The following is a 27,101-nucleotide window of genomic DNA, read 5'->3' as shown; positions in this document are numbered from 1 at the left end:
ATATCCCTTTGGTCAGTTTGGGTCAGCTGTCCCGGCTGTGTCCCCTCACAGCTTCTTGTGCACCCGGCAGAGCACGGGGAGCTGAAAAAGTCCTTGACCAGTGTAAGTGCTACTTAGCAACAACTAAACCACCTCCGCATTATCACCACTGTTTCCGGCACAAATCCAAAACATAGCCCCATACTAGCTACTACGAAGAAATTTAACTCTATCCCAGCTGAAACCAGGACAGGGGGAATGCTGGGACAACCTCCAATTGATCTGCTTCCATGAGAATATGTTTTTGCAGATACAGGGGAGGAAGAAAGCAGGGGTCAGCAGGAGAGGCCAAGACCACAGACAACACTGCAGTTATTTCAAGATTCTTGTGCTTTATGATTGGGAAGCAATGGCTTAGATCTCTCCCTCCACCTCTGTTTCAGAAAAACTTTGCTGTCAGCACTGCCCTTCATTTATTTTCTGAACAGTAGCTTTCTCCAATTTCTTTTATAAATTTTAATTAGTGTATAAAAGTTTTACTGGAGTGTCACTTTGAAACATGTGGTGTCTCTGGTTCACAGACTTTGAAGAAAAAAAGAGAGGTAAGCTACTGTGATAATTGAATCCAGAAGGATTTACGTAACTAGTCACAGATAGAGGAATAAGTAGTTCTTGACTTACCAACAGCTGAAAGGGCTGCTGCAATAGCTATTTAAACCTAAGAAGAATTCAGAAATTCTTCATGCTCTCCCTTTCTTTCCTTAGGAAATCCATAGGGGGATTTCTAAACAGCCACACAGCCATTTAAAGGCTAATTCCTTTTCAACTATGATTAATGACTGTAGGCACTAGAAAGCAACAGGTATCACATTTCAGTCACCAGCCCCTGTACCTCCTGCCACCTGAAGCCTAGCATGCTTTTCCCCCACTGAAGCTTCCATCAAGTTCAGAATTGCATTATGAAGATGTTCCAATTTTCATTTTTTTCCCCAGCTCTCCATCCCTCCCCACACTGAGTCACTTATGCCTCAAGTCACTGAAATTTCCAGAATACGCTTCATTTGGAAGAAAACACACACTGCTCAGATATCCTGCATTACAAACACAGACACCACATGAGTATGGTCCAGCCAAGCACGGTTGAGATCCATCAAGCCCAGAAACAGCTGACACCAGCAGCCTGACACCTCCCCAGTAAACCCTTCCCAGCAACCTGCCATCTAAGAGCTTTCTGAGCTGGAAATTCCATGCCTGGTTTGGTTTATTTGCAAGTAAAATTTTAAAGTCAACTCAGGCCATTTTCATGTAAAAAAAGGAATCTCAAAAGAATAGAGATGGAAATATCCATTAACCAGTTCTTCCTACAAAATAGAAATTGCTTTTGTAAAACTACTTAGTATTACTTGGTTAGAAAATACAAAAAACCTCAAAAGCAAATGTATGTCTCCACACCCACGGCCTTGGCACATCTGGTCAGTCTAAAAAGCCTTCTCCAAGGGACAGTTAAAACAGATACTGAGAAACACACCTTAGAATACATGGCTACGTAACTTAATTTTTCACACCATCAGGCTACAAGGAAGAAAGTAGGTTTTCCTTTTGTTATTTTGTCACATCTGAACTGTTTGGTACTATTTTTGTGGTACACCACAAAAAGATTTTGATATTTTTGACACACATTTCAGGCATCACCTAACGGCAGGCTTTCGAACGCGGTTTCTATAAGGAAGCCTTCACCATCTGTATGCAAATCTTATGTTACTGTAAACAGTCGCACTTCTAGAGCAAACTTTGTTTCCTGGCACTGATAATAAGTTCAGCCACCTAATACTAAACACTTGCTAGTGTATGCCTTGCCAGCAACATCAGGCAGTAGGGGAGAAGGAACACTAGATGAGGTTATTTAGGTAACTTTCACATCCTACAGAACATACAGTTTACCTTTCCAATTTCAGAAGCCCAGGAAATGGAAATCTGGTTTGGCACTGCTGACGACAACCTAACTAGAGATGTTACATTCAAGGGACGCCCAGGTCGCTTCTGTTCAATTCCATTTTTTGGCGGTGGAGCATAGCCCTATGGGAAGAAAGGACAATGAAAGCGTTACCATCTCCCTGCTGTACTCTGAAACCCGCTGCAACAGACTTGTTAGTTTTAAACGGGTCTATGGGAAGCAGGTAAACCTAGAGGCTCTCTAGGCTGGAGACTAAGTTCTACACTTATTCTGAGAAACATTAGTCTTTGACAGTCTAATACCATAAGTAAACCACAATTTTAAAGCATTTTCTGTTTTAAAGTGGTTTTGCAGAAGTGCTGAAAAGGTAGAAGAGAATGCTGTTTTGGTCCAGGTAAGTTTACTGGAAGATAAAAAAAACACCAACCAACCAAAACAAAAACAAAACCCCACAATGTTAGTGCTTTATCCTTTTTTTCCCCCCACCCCACTGAAAGAGAGAACATTGTAAGGATACAGCCTTAGTGACAAACACAGCAAGTCATGAAGAGTGAATTCAGTGTTTCACAGCCAGAAAACACTGATTCTATTTAAGAAAAAAATAAAGTCTTGTTCCAACAACTCCACATCTCCTTGGTGTCTGCTTTGCCTCATATCAACTATACCCAGCCCCATTGGCAACAGGTCATTACCTGCCAAGGCCCCTGAGGAAGAGCTGTATGTGGAATATCAGCTGTATTTAAGAGCTAATAGGCTTTGCTGTTGTCTGCAGAAACAAAATAAACTAGGTTTCTTTTGGTAAAATAAATTACCAAGTTTATTTTTGGTTGCTCAGCTTTGAAGAATTCCATAACCAAGACCGCTTTTCTCTGTAGTTTTATCTCCTACATGACATGTGCGAATTGAATCAGGAGCAGCCTGGTTCCCTTTTGCTTCTAGGCCAGCACACACCCTCCAGCATATCGTGAGGAAGAAGTACTTGTGCTTTGTGAAGGAGCACATGGCCTAACTGCAGCTTATTTATCTTGCCCTATGTCTGTCACTATGAAAGCAAGCCAGTCTAACAGGAGCTCTGAGAATCTCTGTTCTGAGCTCACACAGACAGCCTGCAGTCCACTCATCTCAGAAACTCATCCTGTACCAGAAGGATGCCAATAAAAGATTGCAGCCCTATGTCTTGCACAGAACTGACTGCCAGATTTCATTTGGTGGTGTTCTACGCAAGAAACTCTCCCAGAAAGGCTATGCTGGAAAAAACACACACACATATATATTTTTTTACCCAGAGAAACACACACATTCACAGCCTAGTACTTGGAAAAAGAGTTACTTTGAAAGACACTAAGACTGGAAATAAAAAAACAGAAATAAACAGCCTCTTCCACCCGCTAGTCAAGTATACCATAGGATAATCACTGCCTTTAATCCAAGGAGGACTTGATAATTGTCACATCATTTCTGAGGTTTCCGAAGCAGCTCTGTTACTAGCCCATACGTTTCACCTGACAACCAAGCCCTGGCTGTGCCTCACCACTGCCCTTTATTAATTTCACACAGGACTCTTGCTTGCAGTGACAGAACAGGGACTCAGAGCTTCTACAGGCAGGTCTGCCAGGCCAGAGTGGCAGAGAGCAATTGCTGAAGAACTCTAAAATGGTTCTCACCCCAGATGATGAGTGACCCAGTAGCTATCAGAAACCTTAACACGTGTGCAGAGGCAGCAGATAAATGTGAAATTGTCAGTAGTCCCCATACAAAAGAATGAATGATTTGCCATTTCTTTAATCAGACATAACAGCTGCAGCCATTTAGAGAGTATATATCCCAATTGCTTTGCTGTAGTAGGCCTTTCTCTACTATGGTGACTTTATAATGAGGTTATGCAGAGGAGCACACCATCCCTGCAATGTTTAGGAGAGTATTTTCACACATACTGTACCAGCCACAATAATCCTCCAACCTAAAATGAAGCTGCCTTGCTTTCAAGAGAGCAAGGATGCACGTTCTCTTACATTTCCCAATTTTTTTCTTCCTTTTTTTAAGAGACAGGCTCTGCAGTACACATACTTCATTCCAGTCAAGCTTTTGATGTTTTCTTCCACAGAGCAACGATATTGAGATCAGATTCAGTTTTCTACTCCTAGAACACTTCAAAAACCTTCCCTTCCTAGCCTTCCAGGACTTCGGTAAAGAGCATTCTGCTTGCCTACCACAGCCAGCACGGTCTAGCACTGTTTAGCTGGGCTGCCAATTCTAGTGGTTATCAAGTGCCTACATTATTTGGGTCTTTAAGTCTTCCACGCTTCTTGCGAGAACCATATTAGTCAAAGCAGGTAGAATCTGAAATAGCCAGAAAATATATCAACAGAAAGTGTGACTGCTCTTCTATCTGGCTAGTTCCAACCTGACATATTTGATTTTGTCCTTTGAAAGAGACCTGTGGTGGTCTATGGAGGTACCCTGAGAAGAAAAGTTACCTTTTTGGACTTTTGTGTTTTGTCTCGCCTACAAGAGAAGTCACCAGGAGAACCACCTGCTCTAGTACATGATGTACAAAATCCTGGTTACTTGCCAAGGAACCAGCATGCAAGGCTCTACATTTACTCCTTGTAAGTCAGAACCAACACTATAAAAGGGGGACACAGATAGTTATAGGAATACAAGAAAACACCATGTTAACATGAGTTGGCACAACCTGAAGCAGTACTGGCACACTGGCAGCATTTTTCTGAAGTTTCTGGTAAGGATTGCAGCCAAGGAGATGACCAAGAATAATTTACAGCCATCTGCAGCGGCATGAACTGCTATACCAGGGAAAGACATAACAGTACTCACTTAACTGTACAAGTTGGCAATAGAGGCTGGCATCGCTGATTAATGACCTAACACCAACACTGAGTTGGACAATAGCGGTCTTTGAGGCAAAGAAGTTATCTTACATTTCCTGCAAGAGAAAGGAACCACCAGAGGGATGCAGGCAGTGACCAAATCAACAAAAAAATGCTTGCAGGAACACTCGGACTGAGACTATATCCGTCATTCAGCTCATATTGAAGGAGAGGAAAGGAAGTTGCCAAGATAATAGTTATTTGTTCACTTTCTCACCTAAAGTTTCTGCTGAACAGATTAAAGAATCACCTTATGATGTGCAGGAAGAACCTAAAGGACTTAGATCTAAAGCAAAGCAACAATCCAAGATTACAATTTTTGCTATGACTGTGACATAGGTTGTGCACGAAATGGATAGCATAACAAAGCATAGCAGGGTGTAAACTACATTAGCAAGACTGAGAACCAGCAGACATTGACAACCCCAGGATAACATCACACCCAATTCTTTTTGGTGGGTTGCTTAAAGAAAGGAAGACAATCTGCAGAAGAAAGGAGAAAACCCTCAAGTTTAATCACAGAAAACATAACTGGCATTTGCAGGAAATACTGACCGGAAAACATATGAAAGAAATCCTCTTACACACTGAAGACAGACAGAAGAACAGTGATGCAATGGTTAAAGAAGTAGAGGGAAGAGAAGCAAGAGTGTCTCATTTAGTGAGATGAGGCAAATGAGTAGAGGCAAAAAAAAAAAGCAGTCATGGTTGCATGTGGCAGGAGGGAAGGTACAGGACAACACATCTGACACACCAAGAAGGTGACAAACATTCTGAAAAAGAAGTTCCACACCTCCTCTCTCCACACAGCATTTTTCCAAACCCACTGCTGAAAAAACACCTCTGTACTACTACTTTTTCCATCTTCTATAGCTTCCAAAACTATTTCAGAATGGGTTGTGTAAGAGTTTCTCTCTGTTCTGTTGTACAGAGATTTTTCTCCAGAGAAAACAAAATCCCTGGAAATATCCAGAGATTTTTTCAAGAATAATGAGAGTGCTTTTCCCTTTTTGTATACATTCAAGCCTTGAGGTGACCCTGCCTACGTACTAACTTTTGCAACATTAGACACCAGTAAAGTGTATGACTGCCAACGCTGTTCTTTTCCAGTATCAGGAAATACTAGAATGCTAGGAACCCTAAAACATGTCTGTTCTTCATCCCTGCAATGAGTTCTGCTCTAAGCAGACAGACGCAGAGCAGCATTCAAACTTGTACACCAGAAGGTGATACCATTCCCTTGTAACAAGAAGGAACTCAAGCCAATAGCAAATATAGATAGCTCAAGCAGTGAGGGTTACTATCAATCGAGTTAAATAAACTCAGTTTGAAGACCTACAAGGAGGATTCCACGTGCAGACACTGGTTCGTTTTTGACATATTTTGTTGTGTTAACTGTGCTAAAACACAATCCACGCAGGAGCTGTAATGTGATTAATAGTAGTAATGGCTATCTCACACAGCAAATGTACAAACCATATGCTTAACATTAGTAACTAGAGAAATTTAAGTGATGATAATAAAAAAAGCTTGATTGTTTTAGCAAGCTAACATTACGGGGGGACAGGGACTGGGGATGACCCCAAAACACCCACAAACAAAACAAACACCACACACACCCCAAGTCACAAAGAAGTCAAACACATACAAACAAGCTTACCGGCAATGGAAACAGCTTCCCATTTACTTTAATACACAAACTATTAGGGTAATTATCTTCTTGAGGGCAGCTTGTCTCTGCTAGGCATAACCTATATTCCCCAAAAGAGAAAGCATCATTTTCAAGCGTCACCACATTCGTATGTCCCCACAAACATCTAGACTTATGTTAAACTAACCAATTAAGAAGTTATAAGAGAACACTATAAAAAAAGGTACCTTAGCTGAACTTGGACTGTGTAATCTCTCCTGCCCCCTGGCAAAAAGTCCCTGTGACAAAAAGAGGAGGAAAAAGAAAAAAAAAGTACCCATTTAGACAGCAGATATCATTCCAGTCAGATGCAGAAAGAACTGGCATGCCTGCCCCAACATCACTAACTTTGCTCTTATTTGACTTTTACTGAGCTATGAACAAGTCTTACGAGCGACACCTCTGTTTAGCTACTGCAAGTTAAGCAGGACTTAAGGATCAGCATCCTCTGTCAGGAGTTTATAGCAACAATAAAGTATGATGTTGCCAGAGAGGAAAAAACCCTATGAATTCTCTTGGCTTACACCACAGATCTTGCAACATGAACCCTGGGACAAGAGATAAACGCAGCCTTCCATTCCTGCAGCCAAGAAACATGCAGGGAAGACAAGCTTACCACCTCTCTAGTCACAATTATTTGGAACCAAGTAACTGTTAACTCTTTAGTGGTGTAGGATTTATCCCAACTGCACATAAATTCTGTGCCCAGTAGTTCCTGAAGAAAACAGAACAGATAAACTCAGCATAACTTCAGTGAGGATTATCACTCTGCATCTGCAAGCTTTTATGATGCATAAAATAAAACAAAACCCCACACTTTCTCCTGAAATTTTGCAAAAGTTTACCCATGCTATGCCACACTTACTCCTTACCTGGAAATACAGATTTCTCTGACCTGCTGAGGTGTTAAAGCAAAGATAAAAAACTTCTCTTGGAACCTCTGAATACTGCTCTGTACTAGAAAAACAAGCAAACAAAAAAAAAAAAAAAACACAAAACAGAAGAGGTTTAACCATGGTGATTGAAGTCATTGATTAAAACAGGATCTGCAATTGAGTTTTTCCTGTAACAAGGCATAAGTCACTTTATATAATCAAATTGTGGTCGAACTGCATGTAACCGTCAACACGAAAGCAATGGAACAAATCATTCATTCAACTATATTCAGATGGCTTAATATCACGTTATACTTCAGTACTAAAGCAGCTTGGCAAGCCGCATTATAATCCTTTCTCCCAAGGGAGAAAGGTTCAAACCGTCACACAACAAGATACAACACCAGTTACCTGATGAAAAGAGTACCACAGAGATTATGTTTACAACTATTTTAGTGTACTGCAAGAAGAGAACATGCACCAGAAGTTATTAATGGACAGCTGGAAATTTACTCAATTCAGAAACAGCTAAAGGTAACCAAGCCTTTGGGGAGGAAGGAAGGGAGCACAACCCCTAATATGCCAGAGAAGCCAGCTAGATTTCACGTCTGAGAATTACCCCTCAGTGGAATTTAGCAAAAAAATAAATACAACTTTCATATCAGAATCCTACTTATCTGTCAGTGATGGGAAGCAGTAATATTTTAGTATTAAGGGTTCACAGTACGCACATGTTACTTTTCTACTTTGTCAACTTGAAAAGTTAAAAATCTTGACCTGAAATAAAGGTAGACTGGACTTGTCCAACAGTTTAAAGTAACCAGCAAGGAGGACAAATGTAAAAATAGCACAACTAAACCAGACAAGTTTGGAAGCACTAGACTCTCCTGTACACAGTGACATTCAGAGAATATGATCTCTATGCCCAGAAAACACACACAAAAAGGACACAAGCATGAAATAGAACCCAGGTGGAGCAAACACGCACACCAAGTTCCTCAAGCAATTCAAAACAGCTACATTGTGCATACATGCACACATACACACACACCAGACAGCATTTTATATTTTAAAATAATACTTGAACACATGTAAAAGATCATGGAAATATTGTTATTGAATTGAATGTGGGTTAAAACTAAACCGCACACCTACACCTGCTCTCATGTTCTCATATTAGCACAAAATACCACCTACACTCATCCCTTTTAGAGTCGCAGTGAAGCAGACTATACTCCTAGCTCTCTGATCCATTTGATTTCTGAATCCTTAATTCTCAAACACAAGACCTTGGTTTTTTCCATGTCCCAATCACCCCAGTCTACTAATGGGGACTACAAGCTACACATATCAATCTAAAAATATTAAATAAAGCCTCATTTCCAAATTTGCTCATGAATCAATGTTAGAGTGATTTTCAGCCAATATTCATATCCTTCTAATGTCAGAAGGGCCCATTATTTGCACATTAAGCCATTCCTCACATCTCATTTCCCCACTCCTCCTCACACAGATCTGAGTTGTAGCTCTGGCTGCTGCCATCTTCAGGTACTGTGCTCTGGAAAGAATTTGAAGGCAAGTACTCAGTTAAATTAACCTTGTCCCCATCACCCATGTCACAGAATCATAGAATGGTTTGTGTTGGAAAGGACCTTTAAAGATCATCTAGTCCAACCCCCCTGCAAAGAGGAGGGACATCTTCAACTAGATCAGGTTGCTCAAAGACCCCTCCAACCTGACCTTGAACACTTCCAATGATGGGGCATCCACAACTTCTGAGCAACCCATTCCAGTGTCTCACCACCCTCATCGTAAAGCACTTCTTCCTTATGTCCAATCCAAATCTACCCTCCTTCAGTTTAAAACCACTGCCCCTTGTCCTGTCACTACAGGCCCTGGGGAAAAGTGTCTCATTATCTTTCTTAGAAGCCCCCTTTATATATTGAAAAGCTGCAATAAGGTCTCCCCAGAGCCTTCTCCTCTCCAGGCCAAACAACCCCAACTCTCTCTCTGCCTTTCCTCGTAGGAGATGTGTTCCAGCCCTCTGATCATTTTCGTGGCCCTCCTCTGGACCCACCCCAACAGGTCCATGTCAGGCTCTGGGGTCCCCAGCACAAAAGTGTTACAGGACTAGATAATCCTCGCTCCCACGAAGACTGGGCAACATGCAAAGAGCCTACAGTCTTCAAAGGAAAGAGGAATCTACATGCAGCTCTAATAACAGTGACACCCCTAAGGAAGAGTTCTTCTTTCAGGTTAAAAAAAGGATCATTTCCAAAGTTGAGGAAAACAGCTGTTCAGGAAATTTCTAGCATATCACCACCACATCTAGATATCACTAACCAGAAAAAAAAGGTAACTCCACGGCAGAAATATAATGCAGAGCACATGCTGCATTATATGGGACAGAGTGACTTATGTGGCTGGCAACCGATCTGGTTAGCTATGAGCCAACAGGTGTCACATAATACAGAACAATTCAGGAAGCTAGTTAAGATACTCAGCTACTGCACTCAGTGAACATAAGGAGGAGTTAGCCAGGACATCGTGGCACTGACAGATTATCTTTGTAAAGGTAATGGCAGCATGAGCCACAGAGCTGTCCAACACCACAGAAGCTGTTGTACCAATACACGGGTTCAATAGTAAACTCTTCTTGAGCACGGTAGCATGACACACAAAGGTGACAACAGGCATTATAAATAATGCTTTTTAGTAATATTTGCTGCTTTAGCATACTGGAGGATGACCAATCATCTGTATATGCCTCGCTGAGGTAAAGTCACAGCCTAAAAGACTTTCAGTTTCAGTTAAGAAGCTAAAGTGTTTAAGAGGACGCAAACAGCTTGCGAAATGTTGAAGTGTTTCTAAGCAATATTATTAAATACATAGGGAACATTTTCTACTGTGTACAGTAAGACAGGCTGACCTTCAAGACAGAAAACAATGTATTTCCAAATAAATACGTTTAGAAGTGAGGCATTTGAGGAAGTTAAACTGAGGTTTCAGGTTATTTGGCAGACAAAGGTCCACTCTACATTTTCAATTAGAGTATGGCAACAACCAATAGGCTGAGAAAACCATCATTAAATTGAGTACAACACTGATCATTTGTTGCACAAAGTATCTATTTCAGTGCCAGATGCAACCTGCAGAATTGTTGCAGCGAGATAAACACAAGCTAACAAACTTGTTCTCCTTATGTTGTTGCAACTTATTCATTACTGACCCTGAAATTCTTTTCCTGTTGGCCCTGACAGATGTGTTCCTCACTTGTACCAGGCAGAGACTTCAGCTCCAAATCTTTCAGTCAAAAGGAGGTTCAGACTTGACATTTGGAAACATTTCTTTACCGAGAGGGCAGTCAAACCCTGGAGCAGGCTTCCTAGAGAGGTGGTCAATGCCCCAAGCCTGTCAGTGTTTAAGAAGCATTTGGACAATGCCCTTAACAACATGCTTTAACTTTTGGTCAGCCCTGAAATGGTCAGGCAGCTAAATGATCATTGCAGGTACCTTCCAACTGAAGTATTCTACTCTATTATTTAATAGTCAAAAGACAGATCTTTAATCATGTAACATTTATAGAAGAGAACACTTTTCTGAAGCGTGGCTTGGCACTTTTGGGGACAAGTGGTGGAAAGGACAAGGGTAGAAGAGAAAAGGGAAGGGAGTTTCCACTTTTCCCCATGCAAAAAGCCATTTAAGTCCGGACTTAGTACTGTCATAAGCAACACATTTCATTAATTAAGTGACCTGCAGAGCTATTAAACACTTACCTAGACTTGTAGGTTTTATGAGCACATCAAGCACATCATAGAAAGGTAGGCTTTTCAGTTGAACATCGGGATGAACGGGTGGAATCGGAGGGGATGGCTGCTGCATCTCGAAGTGGGGCTTAGTGTCTTGGAGGAGCACAGAACTGACAGGCGAGGAAGGAGACTGAGGCGTGACTGAAGTAGAAGGGAGTGGGTGAATGCCAGCAACAGCCAAGTCAGGCTCAACAGATGAGCTACTGTCCAAATTGAAAACCGCAGGTTTTATAGCTGATAAGTCTGAAAGTCCTTCAATCGTCCTTGGGTACCGACGCCTATAGAGTTCTCGGATTTTTATCTGAACTGCTGGGCTGCAGCCGCTCTTCAGTAAGTGCAGTGCCCTCATCAGGAGGTCATGTTTCCGCCCGCTTTTATTACGTCCAGCAAACCCCAACAACACTTGTAGTTCAGAAACACGAAAACTTGATATCATATTCTAGAAAGACAAGAAAGAAGCACAGGTGAACCAACAGTACCCTATTTAGGCCTTTTTGAGAAGCATGGTGAAGCATCTGAACTTCCATCAGTCCAGTTTCACGCTTGCCATATTAAGAACTACCCATACCCTTACCTGACACAAGGGTACAGTTAAAGCTAAGAAACAAAGTGTCCAGGATCAAGGTTCAGTTTGGTCATGTTACTGATTTCAAAGACTTCTAATTGTTTCCATGCTCAAACAATAGCAATAGCAACATCTTAATGCAACCCGTGCAGTGCTATCTTAAATTCACAGGCAGAAGTGTGAGCTCTAACATAAAATATGTCTCACTTCATGAAACAAACAACAAAAATCAGATGAATCATTATTATCACCTGTCTTCCAACACATTTTAAGAAATAAAATAAGCAACTGTTTAAGTTCTGCAGAGTTTATTCTAAAACATCCTTTATATCGGGCAACATGTTAAAAACATGCACAGACAGACAGGCACATCAGGTTTCACTCTTGAAAGGACAGCACAGCAAGGTGGACACTTTTTAAAAAGCTACATTATATCATACTAACAAACTGTTTAACCAACATAATTGATTCTTCTAGAACATCACAGAAAACTTCCTGTCCTTTTCATATCACATTCTGGTACAAGGATCTCTTCAAAGGAAATAATACTGTTTACTTGGTTATCAGAGTTAGTTCAATCCTGTCTTCCACAACTATGAAGCTCATAAACAGAAAGATTCTCATTTTAAAAAAATAAAACGAGAAATAAAAAAAGCCCACTATGCAAGAAGAAGCAATCTTCTCCATCCATTACTACAAATGAGTAACTTAGTATAGGCACATCATCTCACAGTTTTGTGAGCAAGCTCTCTTTTCAGAGAGAGATAAAATCATCCAGAATTCTTCTAAGCAACTTCCTTCGCATTTCTGTGGGACTCTTCCACTGTAACAAGGAGAGTAAGTTTTAAAGATGAAAGAACATCCGACTTCAATCTGTACTGCTGTACCGTACCAACTCCAGGCCCGAGGACTGGCAGGCAAAGGCCCTAACAGAAAGTATGAAGTAATAGACATCTAGGATGATAAAAGAGATTTTTAAAACCAGTTCAAAAGTACATTGTTGACTTTTAAATAGTATTCCAATATACAACATTTAAAGCTTTGGGCATTGATTTCAGAGGGGATACAACTCAAGACACAATGTTTTGGGTTCACCTTCCCTAACCCTTACTATACAGTTACAGCATTTACACCTCAGCTGAAGTTTTAACACAGCTATGCTACAACCACGCAGTCAGCCACCGAGAAGTCGTCTGAACTCCCCCTGTGCCCCTAGCTGCTTGCTCCCTGTTCTCTCCTTTATGTTGAGAAAATTGTTTTTTACAGTAAGACAGATGAGGAAATTGAGCCAGATGAAAACTGAACTTGTGCTGTTACAAGACAGCAGGAGCAAGCGGCCAGGACCTGCCTTTTCAAGGACCACATTATTCATGCATATCAAAACAACCATCTAAAATACTGTGGTAGTACTCTCATCAGGCACACCCTTTCCTCATTGTTGAGGGGATGAGGTTATCCTATTTCAGATACTGAATTTCAACATTTCCAGACAGCCAGTTTGGGTACGGCGAAGTCACGCTATAGTCACACCACATAAAAGAGAAATTATGTTAAAGATTATACTGACATTCAAGAATTTACCGAGAACTTCATGTTACATGCTTCCATGGATAGTTGCATAAGCTTGACAGCAATGTCAGCTCCTTTATTTCAGATGCAGGCAGTAAGCATTATTCTGGATTCCATCATCAGAATGCAAATGAATAAAATTATCCTTTATAGTAAGATTAAGAAAATGGCATGTATACTGTCTATTACCCTGCCTGCTGCCTTCTGTGCATTCCTGCAAGTTAATCAAGGTGAAATGTGCAGTCAAACATGCCTTGAAATAGCTAATGTTTTAGTGGAAATTCCACAAACTAGTATTTTGTTACAAGATGGATTTCATTTTATTAGAACACACAGGCTGACTTCAGTACCATAGTCAGCAAGATTTTAAATTGACACCTCCATTAAAAATGCTTGGGAGTATATAAAAAAGTTTTGTCCATCAACACAAAAATCTTACATATGCTTTTGAAAGAAGTCTTGCAAAAACTGAGTTCTACTGGAAGTAATTAAACAATGGCATTTAAAAAAAAAAAAAAAAACAAAAAAACCAAAAACATTTTCCCCCTAAAGCTGATTCTACATTCCCTTTAAGGCAACAACCACCACGTGCATGAAAACACAGCTAGTCCAATCTACACGTTTTAGCTTATTATTCCATTTACAGCTTTATCAAAGTGGACAGTTGTTATAATCAACAAGGTTTTATGGAGGCATAACATACACTTATGAGCATTTATACTCACTGTGCAAGACAGATATTAATTCCAACAAATCCTACCAAGTTATTTTCTTTTGGGGTTCCAGCAATACTGCAGAAGGCTGCAGCCTAGCTATTAACATGCTTTTCACCTCATTAAGATTAGACATTCAAGTTGTGTCATGTAAATGCCATCAATTTTCTCTTAAGAAGAGTTCTTTTCAGCTGCACAGCCCAATAAAAAGCTTTTTTAACAAAGAAGACCAAAGCCATTTTATTTTTAATGTTGACAGAACTTCAAGGAAGGAAATCAGACTGGATAACTGAAGTACTTCTACATTCCAGAAACACTCTTTCCTTTGAAATTCAAACTTGAAGGTCACAAGAAGTTTCACAGGGTTTTTTGTTTCTTATTGTTGAACTATAGCAACCATGATTCATAAGCAGAAATATTGTTCTAAAGCATTAAGCCGTAGGCGTATCTGGAATGGCATTCATTTCACAGGGATGATGATCTTAAGGAGCCCAGGAAATGCTGACATGCCACTCAAATTAAGGGGAGGCATGTTTCAGAACAAAGGGATCAAACATATCTCTCAAACAAGAGGTACGTGATTCTCCACACTCCCCCTGACAAAGCCACCTGCAATTTTAACAGTCACTGTACTTATATATATATAATTTTGAACCCTGCACTTGAACCTGCAGAAACAATTCAAGTCAACTCCCAAGTTCTAGTCAGTCTCCACCTAAGAGCTCTGCTTCAGCCCCACTGGCTGCAAGACATTTTCTGGCATGTCTGAAGGCTATAGGGAAGGGACACACCAAGGACCAACCCAACAAATCCTCACTCCTGACTGTTGTGGCTTAGCCAGCAACTCAGCCCCACACAGCCACTTGCTCACTCCCCCACTGGCAGGATGGGGGAGAAAATCAGAAGGGTAACGCTTGTGGATTGAGATAAGAACAGTTTAATAATTAAAATAAAACAATAACAACAACACCAGCAACAATAATGCAATGGAAAGGAAAACAATGAGAGAGGCACAAAACCCAGGAAGGGGGAATGAACAACCAAAACAAACAACACATAACGCAGCTGCTCACTGCCCCAACACCACCAGTCCCCAAGCCACAACCACCCACACACACCCCAACTGCCCCGGTTAATATACTGGTCATAGCATCACATGGTATGGAATGAACATCCCATTGGCCAGTTGGGGTCAGCTGTCTTGGCTGTGGCCCCGCCCCTCCTGGCCTCTTGCCCATGTGGCAGAGCATGGGAAGCTGGAAAGGTCCTTAACTAGTATAGGCACTACTTAGCGACACTGAGCCGCTACTTAACAGCAACTAAAGCATCAATGTGCCATCAGTACTATACCAGCTACAATGAAGAGAATTAACTCTATACCAGCCAAAACCAGCACACTGACTTTAAGCCCTTTTCTGGACACTCATAGCAGAGAAGCACATTTGTGACATATTTTGCAATAAATTGCATACATGCTGATTTATAGCAGGCTAAAAATGTGTAATACTGGTAAGAAAGAGCAACTTGTGCCTTGGGATAGCTGAGGACCTGTATGCTGACCCTAAAGACAAATATAAATGTATTGTGGAAACTGATGGAACAACAGATAAAGAACTGCAAGTCCTGGGAAGGAACGAAGATGTCACTAGTTAAATCTGTATAAGTACGTACAGCAAGGCAAGAGCAGCTCTGAGGAACACACCAGCTGGCGCACACAGCATGACCATCAGGTCCTCAGTATTACAGGGATTTTTTCATTGGACTAACTCTAGCCTGGCTCCTAAATTAGGCATTAGTCAAAGTTGCATGCACTTAATTAACAGTGAAAATCCTAAATCAAATACTTGCGTTCATTTCACAAGACACTGAAAACAAAACTTGACCCATTTCACTACAACCTAATTTTTTTAACTACCATAAACTACATTATCTCCTTCCTCTCCCCCATCAACGTATCTCAGCATGATCATTAACTGTTAACTATTCTAGATACAACAAACTTTTAAGGTACCACAATAAGCCTCGCTGGTCTGAAAAACTGAGTATACATCTAGAAAGAACAGGGAAATAATGTACAGATACAAGATAACAGTATATTATCAGAGGGTATCTTATTTAATATACTCAATGTTAACTGCAACCTAAAGATTGCTACATCACCAACAAACTTCTCAATATCTATTCTGTCCATCATTTCAAGTTTATACCAGATCAACATGTGGAACTTGATTTCTACATCAAACCCCCAAACTGGTCAGCACATAGAAAAAATGTTATTAACACAGCTAAAATAAAATAGAGTACAACAGAGTGTTTGGCAACAGGCTTAAGATGACACATGAAAATACTCTCAGTGTTTTCTTCTTGGCTAACAATTTAGCACTAAGCACTGCTTTACCTGGTAAACAGACAGACACTGCCCATTCAGATGGGAAAAAAATAAAGCAAGAGGAGTAGAAAGCCACCAAGTCTGGTATGAGCGAGAGACCTGCTACGTACAAGAATGAGACTTCAACTTCTGTGTTTTAATATGGTATCTGAACCATACTGCTCTTCACATTTCACAGAATGGTAGGGGTTGGAAGGAACCTCTGGAGATCATCTCATCCAATCCCCCTGCTTGAGTAGGGACACCTAGAGCAGGGGGCACAGGACCGCATCCAGGCAGGTTTTGAATGTCTCCAGGGAAGGGACTCCACAACCTCCCTCAGAGCAGTGGAACAGGCTGCCATCTCCCTCACAGGAAAGAAGTTTTTTTCTCATATTGAGGTGGAACTTCCTATGTTCCAACTTGTGCCCATTGCCCCTTGCCCTGTCATTGGGCACCACTGAAAAGAGTCCAGTCCCATCCTCTTGACACCCACCCTTTAGACATTTATAAGCATTGATAAGATCCCCCCTCAGTCTTCTCTTCTACAGGCTGAACAAACCCAGGTCTTTCAGCCTTTCCTCATGAGAGAGATGCTCCAGTCCCCTGGTCATCTTCATAGCTCTCTGCTGCACTTGCTCAAGCAGTTCCCTGTCCTTGAACTGGGAGGGCCCAAAACTGGACACAGTATTCCAGATGCGGCCTCACTAGAGCAGAATAGAAGAGGAGGATAACCTCCCTCCACCTGCTGGCCACACTCCTTTTCACACACCCCAGGGTACCGTTTGCCTTCTTAGCCACAAGGGCGTATTACTGGCTCAGGGTCAACTTGCTGTCCACCAGCACTCCCAGGTCCTTCTCAACAGAGCTGCTTTCCAGCAGGTCAGCCCCCAGCCTGTACTGGTACATGGGGTTGTTCCTCCCCAGGGGCAGGACCTTGCACTTGCTTTTGTTGAATTTCATCAGGTTCCCCTGGGCCCAGCTCTCCAGCCTGTCCCGGTCTCATTGGATGGCAGCACAGCCTTCTGGCATATGAGCCACTCCTCCCAGCTTGGTATTGTCAGCAAACTTGCTGAGGGTACACTCTATCCCTTCATCCACATCATTCATGAATACATTGAACAGGACTGAGCTCTGAGCTCTGTTGTTCAGCCAGTTCTCTATCCACCTCACTGTCCACTCATCCAACCCACACTTCCGAAGCTTACCTATGAGGGTGTTATGGAAGACAGTGACATTTGAATCACATGACTTCAGTACTGGGTGTGCAAGATCAAAAATTAAAAGTGGAACTTATTTTCAGAATCTATAAACCCTGATTTTCCAGTAAATTGTGTAATCTTCCCTTCCACATCAGACTTATGAGCCCACTCCCATCTCTTCCCACTAAAATGAGATTATTGCCACAACAGCCATGAAACTGATCACTAGCATCACATAAATTAGTTTTGGTACATGCATATTTATTTGCCTATAAAGAACTCCCCCCCCAATAAAGATGGAACTAACACATTACTTCAAAACCCCATTAAATACAAACTATGAGGCTGAAGCTGTTACTTTCTAAACTATGGATCTGCAGTGTTTCAAGGCATGCACTCTGTATCACTTGTTTCCAAATTAGTCAGGATGCCACCAGAAACACAGGGGACCCAAGAAATCTCTCACTCACTCCCCTTCAGTCATAATATATAACCTATCCTCTTATCTGCAGTATTTTGCTGTATGCAAACCATATCTTCAAGCCAAATCTCAGGAAGTTCAGAATTTGTTGGGAGCCAGAATCATTTTTCTCACAGATGGCTCTCGGAAGGAGCTGTAGTTCCCTACTTCCGGGCCAATTCTGTCCAAAAAAATGTGTTTACATGCCATCTCTGGCCTCCACACCAGACTACTGACTTCTGTTCCAAGTCTGTCTATACCTGTGTAATCCCTTTGACATTCATCGGGCTGCCCGTGAGTGAGGATTATGGATAAAAGTATGAGTCATGTTTAAAAACACATCTGTGAAGAGCAAGTCTGGAAAGCGTTTCTCAAAAATACAAGATAGATAAAGTTGTGCTCACCACGTCTTCTCAGCAACTCCCTGATATTGCAGAAACTGGTGACCTACAGATTTCAGTAAACACCACTAACTAATTAAGGGTTAGTCTGAAGGTCTGGAATGTCCTTAAACTGGACATTTTGACCAATATCTTGAAGAGCAGTGACTGTGGTTACGGCTACTTCCGAATCCTTTAACAAAACAAAAGTTTTCCAAAAGGCACGATGTAACAGCAGGTTCCTTTGAGTCTCTTGTTTTCTTTCACTACAGCCTCTCAGTTATAACCCTTTGGTCACAGCTCCCCAGAACTTTTTCCCTGAAGATCCAGAGGATGGCAGGGATGGTACTAACAAATATTAAAACGATCCTTTGTCCCGAGAATAGAAAAATGCTCCCCCTGCATGTTTCCCTCAAAAACAGGATTTAAGACACAACTCTGACCTCCTGCCTTTAGTCAGTCCTTAACGATTTACTAAAATAAATTCAGCTTTCCAAATTGCCCTAGTGGCCTTTTATAAGGCAGGTAGAGATCACGTACTACAGGAAATTGTACTGGGGGGGAGGTAGGTGTGTCTTCTTTGGCCAAAAGCAGGAAGAATTGGTTGTCTGGGGGGGGGGGAACCACACACAACTTAAACCTGCAAACCAAGTGCCTGGTATTCAAGCAGACACATTCAAATGCATACTCTTAAAAGAAAAAAGTCAGTAAAGGCCTTGAAGACATGAGGCAGTCTATTCTATTCTCTTCCAAAAAAAATACCTAGAGCTTTCCCCAAATAGACCATGAATTATCATCAGCCAGATGTTGAACATTTAGAGAAGCTCCAGACTAACAGATTCATTTCACAGGCACTCCAGTTTACAAATAGGATAAATGGGAACATCAAAAGACATTTCTTCAGACTAGTATTTTTTTTTTACTGATACCTATTCTTTTGAGTGACGAGAGGGCACTCCTGTATTTGGACTAAAACCTAGTTCCCTTCCCCCCCCATACTTCCTGTGTTACTTCTGGCAAGCAACTCAAGTGCATATGTAATTTCAAAGGTATTTAGGTACCCAATTCCTAGACAGAGTCTATCAATACTTATGCATCTCTAGATAAGTAATTATAGTGCTTTGGAAAACACGGATCATAGCTCCGGCTCAAGCCTGGAGAAAAGAAGCTACACTAAGAAGAGTTACCTCTGCTACAAAGTTAACACTGGAGGTTTAGCCACCTATATAGCTACACTCTTTGAGACACCTTGGAAAGAGCACTGAAAATGAGTGAGGTCACTAAACAGGCAAACACGCAAACACAAACAAGTTAAAAAAAAAAAAAAGAAACCAACACATAACTTAGGAAAAAAAAAATAAGCCAATGCTTCTCAAACCTAAGATTGAGATAGAGCACCATTGTCCTCAAATAAAGAAACTCATTCCTTTCCATGAGATTTTTGTACTCCGAGCTCCTCAGCTCTGCTGCAGCCACTTCGACCCAAGCGGTGTCAGTGCTGGAAGAAGCCTTAGTATAGGAAATTCTCGGCAATTGCAACATATTTTCCACTGTTGGTCAGACTACAGTCAGTTCAGCTATCAGACCTTTCTTTACACTAAAGCCTAACTCAGTTGTTCCTATTTAACTGGCTTTTATTCCTTCTGTAGGAAAGTCTAGGTCAGGGGTTTCAGCATGCATGTAGTATTGCCTCAGCAGCACTTCTGCAGATGTGGATGTTGCAGGACAACATTCTCCTTCTGAACAAAGATACTCACAGATTGTTCAAGAAACGTAAGGAAAAACAGAAACGATGTAGTCAGCTTTGTGTACACACCTTAAAATATGAAAGGCCACCCCCTCCACTGAAAAATCTGTTACAGGAAGTCCACGAGTGCAATATAAAAGGCATTTAACTAAAGATAAAACAGATCTGAAAAGAAATACTAGATCTCACGCTTCACAGGCACAGTTTTCCCGGTGTAAAAGCGCTTAAATAGTTTTTTTTTAAAAACTCAGTAATAATTAGTATCTACAAAAATCCATTTATTATTCGGCATCCCCCCTTCAGTAGGTAGTAAGGGCACCGCGGCGCCGGGCCCTCCCCAGGGCGCCATGCGAGCCTCCGGCACCCGGCTTCTCGCAACAGCCGAAACGGCTTTTAAAATGTCGGGGTGGGGTGGAAGGACACCCCACCGCCATCACAACCCACACGGTAGAGATGGAAAGGGGCCTCCCCCCGCGCCAGGGCAGCGCCGCCGGCTCCCACCGCCCCCACCACCAGCCTTTCGGGGCGGCCGCGCTTCCTCCCCGGAGAAGGCGCAGGCAACCGCGGAGCCCCGGTGGCTTCCGGGCGGCCGTTACAATCCGCCGCCTCGGCGGGAGGTGCTGACGATTTCACCGTGTCCGTCCGCCCGCCCGCCCGCACCCAGTAAGCACCGAGGGGCGCGCGGCAGGGGCTCCCCGGGAGGGAAGGCCGGGGGGGCGCGGCGAGAAGGTTCTTGTCCCCCCTCCGCGGAAAGGGCCTGGCGATATCTTATCCCGCCTCTCCCCTGCCTCACCCGCAGCTCCTCGAAATCCGCCATTTTCTACCCGCTGCTGCTGCCGGGCGCCGCCGCCACCACCACCATCCTGCACCCCGTGCGCTTCCCCCAGCACGTGACGCGGGAGACGGGAAAAGGGAGGAGAGCCTCCCACCCGCCGGGAATCCTGAAGGAAAAAACAGCCTTTTTTGTGTGCACTCACACCCGCACCCCGCCGGCGGTACCGTTCCGCAGCACCCCTCGCCGAGCCCAGCCCCTCCGCCACCCCCGGAACCCCTAGCAGGCCCCAGCCCGCGGGGCGGTAGGGGAGAGGCGGCCCCTCAGGGCGGGTGGGGAAGCCCAGGGCTGAGGGGACAGTGGAATGAGAAGGGGCCGCCGCCCCCCCCAGACACCCCACAGTTAACACTGGCGAGGATGTACTCGCTCAGCGGTTAAACAGAATTATAAAATTCATAAAACAAAAAAAGGCAGAACAGCAAATAATAGAGTCTTGCAAAGGAAATGTGTTAAATAGAAAGGTCAGACTTGCACTGTGACTCAATAGCTTTCTCCGTTTTATCCATCTCATTAAAAACATTGTCATAATTTGTGTGATAATGATGACACGTTTTATTAATAAAAAACAAAGCAAAAATGTCACTGGCAGTAAGCTTCAAAACTGGATAATGGGTTTCCTGCTGCAAGGGAAATGTTGAGACATTTACAGAAAAAACAAACATCAAGGTGCAGCTGAAAATACTATTTTCAAAAGCAGCCAGAGATCATTATCTAGTCACAGTATTCAGTTTCATTGGCAACTGGGCTGTTGAACCAAACAACTGATTTATTGAGAGAAAAAAGGCAAAGACTGAGCCAACAAACAGGCAAGCAGCCAAAACAACTCAAAAGAGAAGCTGAAGAGGGACACTGGGGAAAAAAAAAGTCTGAAACACAAAATATATTGGCTCATATTAACCAAAAGGCAGCAGCTTTTGCACAGTTGGTGGATTCAGAGCGGTAATTACAGCCATAAGATATCTCAGAACATATACGAGCGCACTATACCAAGACCAAGCACCTTCTTAACGGGCCAAGAGCTGGGCCATGTCGGCAGCAGGCTTTGCTAGGAGGGATTTTGGTAGACAATTTTGGAAATAAATAGTTGAGCTTTTACAGAGGATACCGATGCCCACCATACACACTGGCTACAGTCACTCAACACCGCTACAAGATCTGGACACATCAGAACCCAATAATTCACGCTATTAGTAGTAATTCTGCAGTAGCCTTTTGAGGCACACTTTCCTTTTGATTTACCATCAGCTAATTCAAGATAAACCCTTAGTTCTGCTAAAGTTTTTAACCATAACCACAGCTAGACGGTCCTTCTCTGCATAAGCTGGCTCTGTGCTTGGTCTTAGTAATTTCCTTGAAAATTTAAACACAAGGACTCTATTAATTTCAAACCTCTTTTATTAGTCAAAACCAGGAATTCGCAGCCAAGTAAAGCATGCCATCTACTATACCGCTGCGCGAGTTCAACTTTCAAGTCCATCAAACGTTTCTTTTTCCCTGCGATTCAATACCGGGCTAAAGGGGCAAGCTGCAGGTTAGGATATCTTAGATCATTAAAAGCACACACCAGCACAGGCCAGACCAAAGCCTTCTCTCTTTCAGCACACCCTCGCGTTTCTTCCTTCAAATACACCGAGAAAGACACCAACATTCAAGCTCATATCAGAGCTGGGCATTTCTTTTCTCATATATACTCACCTCTCACTTCATAACCACATCTTTCAACCTTCCCATCCATCTCATCTGCAGTATCTGCCAGGATAAGAGCAAACAGATTATAGCTTGTGCTTTAACACTTCACATGCATAAGATAATCAGAGTTTACTATTAGCTTATCCTAATTTTTTGCTTGAGGAAAAGAATTCTCTTAATCGTATTTGCCCCCAGCCCCAGCTTTCCCTCACAACTTTTCTCCTACTCATCACTGGGGCCATACCCTTGAAAAAAAACCCACATACTCCATACTTCTGGTCCTCCTCAAGCTTTTTTTCTTGGTCCCTACTCCACAAAAGCACAGAGCACAGGCCTATCCTCTCCCACTCCCTTATCTTCACACCAAGGTTTCTCTCAAATCCCCCTCTTCTAGTTTTTCCAGCAGCTAGAATCAGTCTCTCATTCTGCTCTAGTTCTTAAAAATCCTACTGTTTTTTCAGAACTCCTCATACATACATCAACTCCAGACTTACTCTCCCCAGATACCAGGTCATCTTACCAGTGTACCAAAGTTTCAACCTTTCCAGCATTTCTCTTTCCACCAAGTTTTCAAGAAACCTACCTCAAGTAGCAGACATTCTTCCATACTACTATTTCTTGTGCCTCCACTTCCTACACTTCTTTGTCCCCCTCCTCTTACAACCCCCTGACGCAGCTCCTAAAGTACTTCCCACACTCTCCCCTTGAATCCTTTCTGATTTTACAAGACAAGCTTTAAAACTCAGCCCAGTGCTAGCTATCAGAGGAGCAAACAACCTGCCCTTCTTCAAAGCAGCCACTTCATGTTCCCATCAGGTAGGATATCCCCACAAAAATTAGCTTGTTTTCCCCAGAGACTCTAATTAGGATAAGAAGGGAACCTATAGGTGCTAAGTACCCTGCCCCCTATATTGAGGTGGGCTTGTTAAGAAAAAATACATCTAGGCTTCAACCTTCTCTAGTAATCTTTCTAGGACTGTGCACAGTATGTCTACATAAGCCTTAACTCTTCCCACAGGTGTGTTACCTACTGAAATCAGGACATCTGTTCATCTAAATAAACTCTCCCTGCATCCCACAAATGCTGCTGACAGTTAAAGGCAAAACAACAGAAAAAAAACCCTCTGCCCTACAGCTGCTCCCAGCATTGCAGCATTTACACTCATCAGCATTATACCTCAACAAACTCCCCCTGTACTGCTTGACCAGTTGCTAATAGACAACTGAATATGAACTGCAAGCAGCAATAGATGACTGGGTCAAAGGTGGCTGTTTTTATGCACTGTGTTTAAAGGAAAGAACATTACAAGGCTGTCCTGAGGCTTCTCCATCATCTTTCCTATCCCAAAGCCATTTATTTTTAAATGTAACACTAGAGAAAGCAGATGGCAAAAATGTAATGGGGTGGTGCTCAATGCCCGCACCCCTCTTGGGTTAGGTCTGGAGCTGCCAGAGCACAGAGGCTCGCAGGTGCCCTTAATTGCTTTGCTTACAAGACAAGATGTTCCAAGTTGGATGCTTACTCTATTTATTGGAAAGAAATCATACTTGTAGGTGCTTTGTATCTGCACTTTTTGTGCAGCTAATTGACAAGCCAGAGCTTAGATGGGAAATAATCTTCTGTTATGTCAAGGCATACAGTGAAGTTAAATTAACTAAAGTGATGTCAGACTCAGTAGAGATATATATTATATATAGACAAAATGTAAATTAGAAATCTGATTTGTTCTTCATTTTTATATTCCAATCAGTTTTGATGATGAAATACATGTTAATTAGTTTTGCTTGCCTATCCTAACATAGCAGGGTGATACACCAATATTTTGGTTATAAGCACAGCAGGGAAGTATTTGAAAGTTTGCTCTACAGTTGTTTAGTAATAAGGCCTAGGTAATGAGTGCCCCAGCAAGGTTTCTTTGCATGTTCTTGAATTGCTTGGGGACACCTTGATCCTGCCAGCCAGCACCATCCCTTGCAGATTTAACCGCATTTGTTTACTGAATTTTCTGTAAAACTGAGCTTTCGTGGGGATTTCCCAGTTCTGAACACAGCCTTCATGACTGTGAGTGTGCCTTTGTTTCCAAGGGCAGTTTTAAAGATTCATTGACAAACATATGGTGAAAATTACCCTGAAGTTTGTGTTCTAAGGATTGAAGACACTATCCATCAAAACAGTAGCAAACCATGTATGAAGATAATACTACCCCTTTAAGAAACATGGTAGAAAACTCTCTTGGGCCAAGCAAAGCGAAGAAGCCAGGCTATTCTCTCACCAGCAATTATATGATCCCCAAAACCAAATTGGGATGGCTTGAATCCTAACTTCAATTACAGGAACTTCTCTTTCACAGCCACTAAGCGGTGACCCACTTAGTGGATGAGGGGAAGGCTGTGGACGTTGTCTACTTGGACTTTAGTAAGGCCTTTGACACTGTCTCCCACAGCATTCTCCTGGAGAAACTGGCTGCTCACAGCTTGGACAAGTGTACTATGCACTGGGTTAAAAACTGGCTGGACGGCCGAGCCCAGAGAGTTGTGGTAAATGGAGTCAAATCCAGTTGGCGGCCAGTCACGAGTGGTGTTCCCCAGGGCTCAGTGTTGGGGCCGGTCCTGTTCAATATCTTCACTGATGATCTGGATGAGGGGATTGAGTGCACCCTGAGTAAGTTTGCAGATGACACAAAGCTGGGTGGAAGTGTTGATCTGCTGGAGGGCAGGAAGGCCCTACAGAGGGACCTGGACAGGCTGGATTGTTGGGCCGGAACCAACGGTATGAGATTCAACAAGGCTAAGTGCTGGGTCATGCACTTTGGTCACAACAACCCCATGCAATGCTACAGGCTTGGGGAGGAGTGGCTGGAGAGCTGCCTGGAGGAAAAGGACCTGGGGGTATTGGTTCACAGCCGGCTGAACATGAGCCAGCAGTGTGCTCAGGCGGTCAAGAAGGCCAATGGCCTCCTGGCTTGTATCAGGAATAGTGTGGCCAGCAGGAGCAGGGAGGTGATAGTGCCCCTGTGCTCGGCACTGGTGAGGCCGCACCTCGAGTACTGTGTGCAGTTTTGGGCCCCTCAGTACAAGAAGGACATCGAGGTGCTGGAGCATGTCCAGGGAAGGGCAAAAAAGTTGGTGAAGGGTCTGGAGAGCAAGTCTGATGAGGAGTGGCTGAGGGAGCTGGGGTTGTTTAGTCTGGAGAAGAGGAGGCTGAGGGGAGACCTTATCGCTCTCTGCAACTACCTGAAAGGAGGTTGTAGCGAGGCGGGGGTTGGTCTCTTCTCCCAAGTCACTAGTGACAGGACGAGAGGAAATGGCCTCAAGCTGCGCCAGGGGAAGTTTAGGTTGGATATTATGAAACACTTCTTCACCGAAAGGGTTGTCAGGCACTGGAACAGGCTGCCCAGGGAGGTGGTTGAGTCTCCATCCCTGGAGGTATTTAAAAGAAGGGTAGACGTGCTGCTTGAGGATATGGTTTAGTGGTGGAATTGGCAGGAAAATTGAAAGGTAGCCGACCCCGCCCTCACAGGGTGGAGAATTAACCTCTCCTCAGTCACAACCAGCACATTCTCCACCCCTTATTGCATACCATTTACACCATGCCCAGGTACCATACGATACTCTGATATCATTGATACAACACAGAGGTGACACACAATATTATATAGCAGTTTGCATTGTGCCATTCAGTTCATTGACTGTTTTCTCCCAAAATCAAATCCCCTTGAGGCACACATCGGATTTCTCCATCCTCCCGCATCACCCACCAAGTGCACCCAGGTCCTCGAGCAAAAGCAATCCCACGAATGGGTTTGCCTTTGCCTGAGGTAGGAATAACCCAGACTGTTTTGCCCAGCATACTTTTTGCGTGCACTACAGGGACTCTATCCCCTTCCACAGTATGTAGGAAGCTTCTCCCTATTCCAGTACAGTCTGAATCAGTCCATGGCAAATGGTAGGACTGTGTTTCCACCCCTGGGGCAGTCGATTCCAGGTATACTGGACCCCCCTCCAAGTGAAAGCAAACTGTGGCCTGCACTCTGCTGCCAGAGGGATTGAGAAGAATGCATTAGCGATATCAATTGTGGCATACCACTTGGCTGCCTTTGACTCCAGTTCGTATTGAAGTTCTAGCATGTCTGGCACAGCAGCACTCAACGGTGGAGTGACTTCATTCAGGCCACGATAGTCTACTGTTAGCCTCCACTCTCCATTAGACTTCCGCACTGGCCATATGGGACTGTTAAAGGGTGAGGGGGTCTTACTGATGACTCCTTGGCTCCTCAGCTGGTGAATGAGCTTATGGATGGGGATCAGAGTCTCTGTTGGTACGATATTGCCGCCAGTGCACTGTTGTGGTGGCAATTGGCACCTGTTGTTCTTCGACCTT

At 43.0% G+C, this 27,101-nt stretch overlaps 1 protein-coding gene across 6 annotated transcripts in view; it reads right to left on the bottom strand.

Moving 5' to 3' along the window:
• LOC104045335 (E3 SUMO-protein ligase PIAS2) overlaps positions 1 to 21,205 on the bottom strand; it is a 35,023-nt gene extending 13,818 nt beyond the window's left edge. For 3 of the 6 annotated variants that reach the window (XR_010370469.1, XR_010370468.1, XM_064437805.1), the window contains exons 1-6: positions 20,993 to 21,203; positions 11,163 to 11,634; positions 7,384 to 7,468; positions 6,700 to 6,750; positions 6,482 to 6,572; positions 1,921 to 2,055 (exon numbers count right to left, since the gene is read on the bottom strand). Coding sequence is in view for 4 of the 6 variants with exons in the window: in XM_064437805.1 (XP_064293875.1) it covers positions 1,921 to 2,055; positions 6,482 to 6,572; positions 6,700 to 6,750; positions 7,384 to 7,468; positions 11,163 to 11,634; positions 20,993 to 21,016 (858 nt within the window). In the remaining 2 variants the exon portion in view is untranslated. Of the gene's footprint in view, positions 1 to 1,920; positions 2,056 to 6,481; positions 6,573 to 6,699; positions 6,751 to 7,383; positions 7,469 to 11,162; positions 11,635 to 20,992 lie in introns of all 6 variants that reach the window. The other 3 variants (XM_064437807.1, XM_064437804.1, XM_064437808.1) reach the window with 3 other exon arrangements.
• Between the last annotated feature and the right edge of the window lie 5,896 nt (positions 21,206 to 27,101).

This window comes from Phalacrocorax carbo, chromosome Z (assembly GCF_963921805.1).
Source record: "Phalacrocorax carbo chromosome Z, bPhaCar2.1, whole genome shotgun sequence".
NCBI classification, from domain to species: domain Eukaryota; kingdom Metazoa; phylum Chordata; class Aves; order Suliformes; family Phalacrocoracidae; genus Phalacrocorax; species Phalacrocorax carbo.
Note: the sequence above shows the minus strand (reverse complement) of the source record. Positions and strands in the feature narration are given on the sequence as shown.